The 8,095-nt window shown below is 32.8% G+C and overlaps 1 protein-coding gene across 2 annotated transcripts; it reads right to left on the bottom strand.

The window, feature by feature from the left end:
• Positions 1–231: 231 nt before the first annotated feature.
• On the bottom strand, positions 232–6,677 carry LOC130812903 (tyrosine--tRNA ligase, chloroplastic/mitochondrial). Of its 2 annotated transcripts, none has more exons than XM_057678545.1 (2): positions 4,925–6,677; positions 232–784 (listed from the first exon to the last, which is right to left on the bottom strand). In XM_057678545.1, exon 1 carries the CDS (start codon positions 6,423–6,425, stop codon positions 4,959–4,961), a length of 1,467 nt encoding a protein of 488 aa, XP_057534528.1. In that variant the 5' UTR covers positions 6,426–6,677; the 3' UTR covers positions 232–784; positions 4,925–4,958. The 2 variants fall into 2 exon arrangements, with proteins under 2 accessions (XP_057534528.1, XP_057534527.1); XM_057678544.1 differs by having other exon boundaries at positions 232–787; positions 4,925–6,676.
• Between the last annotated feature and the right edge of the window lie 1,418 nt (positions 6,678–8,095).

The raw sequence follows: 8,095 nt of genomic DNA, 5'->3' as shown, positions 1-8,095 counted from the left end.
CAACCTTTGTTATTATTTCATATTATTAGTAAAATGGTATATTATAGACAAATGTATGACAAAGGTTATATAATTAGTTTATTATCCAAAGTGTAATTATTCACGGTGTATAAGTAAAAGGTGAATTATTAATGTAAATCTTTCCTTTAAATAATCAATTTAGATGATGTGACGATGGGTTCAACCATTTGAATACTCCTTGCTAGTACGTTGTTTTAAACATTGAATTTACACAAATTCTTGTGAGGGGCGGTCTTTTTAAGAGACCATCTCTAATTAGGCTGGCTCATTATATATTTTTCAAAATATTATTAGTAGGCATTAAAAATTATATAAGTAGACGTTTAAGATATTAAAAGTAGGCATTAAGGATACAGTAAGTAAACATTAAGGATAATATAAGCAGACATTAAGTATACGACCAGTAAATATTATTCTTTAATGGGTTGGGCTTGAGATACGTCTCTCAAAGAGACGGTCTCTCAAGAGAGTAGCTATTGAATTTATATTATTTTAGCTACCCGACCCCTTGCCCAAATTACTAAATCTGCCGTTGTTACTAATAACAGGCGATAAACTGCAGGAACGGAGTTGGTAAGGTATGAGATTCCGAGGCCAAATATAGGCATCCACAGATTCGTATTCGTACTATTCAAACAGAAACGTAGGCAAGCAGTAGTAAATCTTCCTTCATCAAGAGATTACTTCAGTACTCGTCAATTCGCAGCCGAGAATGATCTTGGCCTTCCTGTTGCTGCTGCCTATTTTAACGCCCAAAGAGAAACTGCTGCACGTCGACGTTAATTTATTTCATTATATAAGTATATATTTATCAATTATATATACTGTCATAATAATTATTACCATAATTATATGTATGTGGATTAAATTGTTAATTACTATCTTAACAATTTGATTCCATTCATAATGCAATTATCAACTATATATTTGGATTGAGTATATTTAGACTTAAGTGAATTAAAATATACATGTATTTTCTATAATTATAATAATAATAATAATAATTTGAGTTGGTTTATTTTTATGAGGATTTGATAGTGATTGCTTAATACTAGTGCATATCACTATCTGTCTATCTGAGAGAATGAGACTGATTTTGTATGTATGATTTAAGAAATGATTTGTTATGTTATGGTGTGTATTATATAAATGACTTTGATCTTTGATATGAGATTATCAGACCGTCTTATTATGAGATGTGACTTATATATGAGCTAATAAAAATAGTCCAACTAATAGGAATATATGCTCCTTGTTTTGTAGTCGTCTTACTGAAAGATATATTTCATAAGAGTAGCTGATAAGGAAAATTTCAAAGGTGTCCTTTGCTCACAAATCTCAATCAATGTTCCCATATCCCATAAGAATTTCATATACTATACACCGTCCACATGAGTTTACCAAAATTTCTATTTTAATCGGTCTATTTTACTTTATAATATTTTTATTTTGGATAATATCCTGATCACTTTCTTTATTTTATTTTATTTTTTCAAAAGTAAAGGTAGTATTAGATTAAGGCATACGAAAGTCCGAATGGATAGCATCCTCGATCCAAGGAGGACCATTATCACACATATCTTTATCACAAATATTATTAGAAGTAATGAGCAACCTCATTACTTTCTCTAAAACAAAAAATCAAAGCAGTAAGAAAGACGGGACTTGTAAAAAAACAGGGGAAGTATTGTCCTATAAAAAATTACAACCAGAAGTCCTCAGTAACAGAATGTGAATCAGAGCCTCGGTATCGATCCAAGAGGTTATGCCCTTTGAAATTCTCAAAGATCCAAGCACCAGTCGATGTAAAGAAAAAAGATGCTATTAGAGAAAAGGAGGCTGGCAAAAATCATCATCAACCTAGTATCCCGCTTAATACAGGGTTCGGTTCGGTTGAGAAAAGGTAGTGGACAATCCATTTCCTTGGTTTCCTGCTCTGTGCTCATACTCTAATTCTCTTCTGAACTCATCAGGTCTAACACTATATTTGGATAAGGTTTTAGAAGACAAAGAAAAGGAAGAGAAAAGAGAAGAAAGGAAGAAAAAGGAAGGGAAGGGATTAGTGAGGAGTATTTCTTTGTTTGGATAAGGAATTGAAGGGAAAATAAAAGGAAAATAGTTTACAAAATTCTAAATAATTTAAATACTATCAATAACAATACACACACTATAGTTTAATATTAATAAATTCACAAAAAAGTTTGAATATGAACAACATTCTTCTTAACAAGCTATTTTCCTTCCAAATCTTTTCCCTTTGAAAAGATTTGGTTATTAACAAAATTAGACATTAGTCCTTCCATTTCCTTTCCTTCCTTATTCCTGCTTCTCTAAAAGTGTTATCCAAACAAAGGAAATCATTTCCCTCTAAATTCCTCCCTTTCCTTTCCCTCCAAATCCCTCCATTCAAAGATAATTTTTAACTCAAGGAACCTGTAACACCTACGGCACCGGCTTTATTGAAGACATACCAGCGAAGGGGCAAAAGAAGTAATTAGATGTTTTGTTAGTATTGGGCTGGGTTGTTATTTGGTTATTGTATTTTAGTCGGGCTTTTATATTGTTTGAAGGCCCTAGCGTCTTTAAGTCTTGGGAGGATTTCTATAAATAGTGATAGTCTCTCATTGTAAGGGATATGTGTAGAACTTAAAGGAAGAATTCAAAAATAAAGGAGTTTACACAAGACTCGAAGTTGTGTGGTAGTTTACATAGCACTCGAAGCTGTGTGGTATATCGTGTGTGCAATTTTTCTGTGTTCTTTTGTATTGTTCTTGGTGTGTGTGGCAGGGTTTATCTCAGAACCCCATGCTAAGGCTCTCATCGCAACAAAGACAGAATTGTCCCACTCGCTCGTATGAGTTTGTAATAGGAACAATCATGGCAACCAAAAGCTTTAAAGACAACTTCCTCAGTGGGTTTAGATTGTAATCAAAGAGTGGGATCACTTAATCTCTACCATTTTGAATGAAAGAGATTGTTCCTACATTATAGAGTCTTTTTCAATTTAAATTGGTGCAAACTTTTGTCTCCATTTGAAAGTGAAAATGATAAAAGAAAATTACACCGTTATTTGGCATGCGCGTTTTCCCCAAAGTGCACATTGGCGAACCTAGGCAAGGCACAACCCCTTACACCGTTAAATGCACGGAAACATCTTTGGCTTAATCCACAACGGTAGCCATGCTCACATGTGCAACTGGACAAATATCGCTACTTCGCCAAGTAATGCTTTCCCCTTGTTTAGCATTTAACCTATGCAACCAACGATTTGCTAGCACACTGAAGTGCTTGATACGTCGTTAGCTTGAACAAAGTCTCTATGGTACCTATTCATGGACAAATCTCTTAATTCCTACATTTTAAGAGACTCATAAGCTTCGTAACTTGTAACTATCACATTGAAATTGCCACAAGTCCCTAGTAGATTTTTCTACACTTATGTACATATACTAGTCAAGTACAACATTCATGGGATCTCTGCTCTATAATACTCAGACACTTCAACAAAATTAAAGTACATAAAAGAATATCCAAAGTTATCCAAACCCAACTAGAACAACTAAAACCCAATACTAGTATGTCAAAAAAATTTCGAGTTTTCTAGCCTCCTCTAAATAAGACCATAAATGCTCTAGAAGGCCCTTCTTCTAGATAACTCCTAAGTCCTAACCGATCCAAAATATTCCAGAGCTATGAAGGTTTTACACCCTTCCAAGTGTGCCTAAGAACTATCTAACCAAATTTCACAACCAAGAAAGCATGTTTAATACTCGCAATACCCCAAATGTGGTTTCAAGCCAAGTATCATATTAATATCTTTGAAGGGAAAATTTTTGCTTCATCGGCACATCTATAGGCACTGTGCTATGTTGCTTTCCCTCAATGCTTGGTGGTCTACGAGACGACTCGAGAGATCGCGCTTCTCATAACAAATAAAAAATAAAAACTAATCAAATCCCACAATATATACAACTTTCAAAATAGAACTATTGAATTTCCGCCATAAAAAGTTGTGAAAAAAGCTAATGTGAAAGAATATACTGCCACCGGTGTATTAAGTGCATCCCTTCTCCCCAAACACACACATCGCTATATGATGCACTTTACAAAAAATGAAGGAAGTACATATAGACAAGGGAAACCAAAAACTAGTCTAATAGATAAACACGAGACATTAGCGAAGAATGGAATGTTATGATGATAAGTACGCGTTCTCCTTAATTTGACGGGATATTATCATATAAAGTCCCGTTTACAGGACCCAATTTCATTACCTAGTACAAGAAAGCAGAAGTACAATATAGGATATTTACTTTTTAAACGTACACATACGACGTTAAACTACATTTCCCAAGAGTACAACCTAAGTGATCAAAATAAGCCTAATTACATAACACTGGATCAAGTGACATAAAAATCCATGCCTGAGAACAAAACAGTTTAACTTAGTGTACTACTTTCTCCCTATAATCACGAGGTTGTCAAAGGTTTTCCAGCTTCTTTTGTTTCCAACTATGTACTTGGACTCAGGTACAGATGTTGGATACTGATACGTGTCCAAGTGTCAAATACGTCTAAATATTCAATTTTACGCCTAGATTGAAGTGTATAAGTAAAATACCAATGTCTGAGTATCAAGGATCAGACATGGGTACGTGAAGCAAAATGAAGAGTACGAGTAATATAAGTTTCCACTAACTTCTTGCATATAGGTTATGATTTGCAAATGTATATGTCATAAAACAATTTCACCCCTTGAATTCATGTTATTATGTGCAATGTATATGTCAGAAAACAATGTAAATATTCATGAAATCTCATTATGGAGCTAAAATAATTGTATATGTATTCCATGTCCATCATGATCGACTGAAGAAAACAATACAACAGAAGGATGATATACCTGAAACTGATAAGTTACCAAAAAATCCAAGCAATCAAGATATCCTCACTACCATCTTGTTCTTCTTCCCAGCAGACAACAAGAGAACCTTACCATCCACTATATCATCAGCTTCAATCTTTTTACTTTCACTATCAACGCGATTATTATTCAGATACAATCCCCCTTGCTTGAGCATACGACGAACAGCAGATTTACTCTCGAGTAATCCCGACAAAACCGAAAGCTCGACAATTGAAAGGTTTAAGACCTCACCATAAGCTAAAGAACAGGAGGGCACATCTTTAGCAATCCCCTCAATTGTCTTCCAATCCAATTTAGTCTCAGCACCAGGCCTCAATGCTTCAGTTGCTTTAATAGCCTCTTTCAACCCTTCTTCACCATGAACAAAACATGTTAACTCTTCTGCAAGCCTCCTTTGAGCCGAATTCGGCACATACCCAACTCTATTCATGTCTCTCTCAATCTCTTCTATCTCCTCTAAATCTAGGAAGGTTAATACCTTCATAAACCTAACCACATCCGAATCCGGAACTGAGAAAAAATATTGGTAAAATTTGTAAGGAGATAGCAATTTAGGGGATAACCAAATTGCCCCTTCCTCTGATTTCCCAAATTTAGACCCATCACTCTTCAAAAGAAGAGGAAATGTAAGACCATAAGCTCCTTCTACAGCTAAAATTTTCCTAATCAAATCAGTTCCAGCAGTTATATTCCCCCATTGATCACTACCCCCAATTTGAATTGAAATCCCTTCATTTTTATAAAGATGAACAAAATCATAACCTTGCAATAATTGGTAGCTAAATTCAGTAAAACTCATCCCTTGTTCAGATTCTAGCCTCTTTTTAACACTTTCTTTTGACATCATAACACCAACCCTAGCATACCTACCAATATTTTTCAAAAAATCAAGAAAACTAACATTTTTCCACCAATCATAATTATTCAAAACTAAATGATTATCGTCCCCAAATCTACCCAAAATTGTATTCAAAATGTTTTTAATGCCCACAATGTTTTTCTCTAAAGTGACTACATCAAGTTCTGGTCTTTCCGCAGATTTCCCAGATGGATCCCCGACCCGACCCGTAGCACCACCCAATACAGCAACGGGTGTATGCCCACATTTCTGAAACCAAGATAAAACAATTATACCAATCAAATTACCCAAATGAAGACTTTCTGCTGTTGGGTCGAACCCACAATAGACCTTTAATGGAGGATTATTACCTTTCAAGGAACAAGTTGAACGGAGATTTTCGCTTGTCATGGATTCAATTAGGCCTCTTTGCTCCAATATTTCGACCACATTTTGACCAATTAGTGGGGTTTTGGTAATGGGGTTTGTGGATAAGGTTGAAAACGTTTGATGAGGATGGTATTTTTGAAGTGGGGATGAAAAATTAGATGTAATGGAGGAAGATTGAAGGAGGGAGAAACAATGGCGGTAGCAAAGGAAGGATCTTGTGGTGATTGGTAGTGTTATAATTGCAGTCATGGATGGTTTTTGTCAAAGTTTGAGAAGGGTATTACAGTTTTCAAGGAATTCTAATGGCGGATTGAAACGAGAATTTGAGTCAAAACTGAGTAAAATTACTATATGCTACAGAAGTTTTTAATAGATAACAGAAGTAGAACAAAGGAAACTATGAAGTATAGATGGGCTAATGATTATAAGAAGATTGATTGTTGAACTACGAAAAAAATTAAGAAAAGTGAGACGATGATGAGACCTAATGTTTAAGAAGCCTAGGCTTGGGCAAGGATATTGCCGTATTGATTTAGTGGATACGTATTTTGTACAATTGATGTAATTTCTTTTTTTTTTTTTCTCATTTACTTTTTAGCAGCTTTTAAAGTAAATTTAAATCTCAATATTTATAAATATATATAATAAAAAGTTAAAAAAAATACATAATAAAAAAGTATGCATTAAGACAAATCTTATGAGATTTTACATGGATATATTTTATCTAAATAAGTGTTAAAAACATCAATTAAATTTCTCTCTCCTTAAGATCGAATATTTCAAATAAGAAGAACATTAGAAAATGCAAAGAGTAACAAATTATGTAAATACTTTATTTAATTTAGTTTTATTTTAAATCAAAAATAATATTTGATTTTTTGATTTAATTAAACATATTAGATCCTAAGTTAAGTGAATGATCATTTCAAAAAAGATTTTATATTAGGTAAATAAAAATGTCATGCAATCAACCATCATACTATAGAAGAATTTCAGTTAAGAGATTTTTAAAAGATAATATTTATTATTTTCAACATTTTTATTATTATGCATGATTTAAAATTCAAATTGATGAATAATAAGTAATAAAAATTATCTTAGAAAACTTCATTAATCAAATATTAGAATTAAAAAAAATACAAGTTTATGCGTTGGGACAAAAAGAAAGAACCACCTATTCTGCTCTTATTGTATGGTGCCTCTTTTCCTCTTTTCTTGTTTATAATACGTCTCAAACCTATTATTTCATGCATCAACATTATGTTATGTCATGTTAAACTTTTTAGACTCTTATTATAAATTTTATTTACTGGATATACTAAATATGATGGTGACATGTTAGACTTATTAATTAAATTTCAATATTATAAATCAATATTAGTTTGATTAACGATTAATTCTATTCTATTTTACACTACATTTAAATTTAAATATACTTGTATGTATTTCTTGCAAAGATTCTTCAATCTAAAATCTACTCTCTCCGTTTCACTATATTTACTACATTTAACTTTTTACACAATTTAATGTGTTATTTTGATCATTTATATATTAAATTATACACAAAAAAAAATTATAAAAAGTTAATATTATGAAAGTATGCGATTGACAATTCAAATAAGATCTCACATGACTATATTTTTTCTCACATATTAACCACAATATATAAAATAAGTTTGAACGATAAATAGTGTCAATAATCTCTTATATATTAAGTATTTTATAACAAAGAATTAGAAAACTACAACATCCTTCCCAAAATTACTCTCTGTGACCTATGATTTCTCGAACACATTTAGATACGCGGCCCCACATACCCACTTTTTCCCTAATCCAACGGTCCGTAACAAGTATGATTATCACAGCCACGTGATTGTAACTCACTTCACCGCTCTTATAAAAAGGCTCCAGAGACTAGA

The sequence above is a fragment of the Amaranthus tricolor genome, chromosome 5, assembly GCF_026212465.1.
Source record: "Amaranthus tricolor cultivar Red isolate AtriRed21 chromosome 5, ASM2621246v1, whole genome shotgun sequence".
Classification (NCBI taxonomy): domain Eukaryota; kingdom Viridiplantae; phylum Streptophyta; class Magnoliopsida; order Caryophyllales; family Amaranthaceae; genus Amaranthus; species Amaranthus tricolor.
This window is presented reverse-complemented; position numbering and strand designations above follow the sequence as displayed.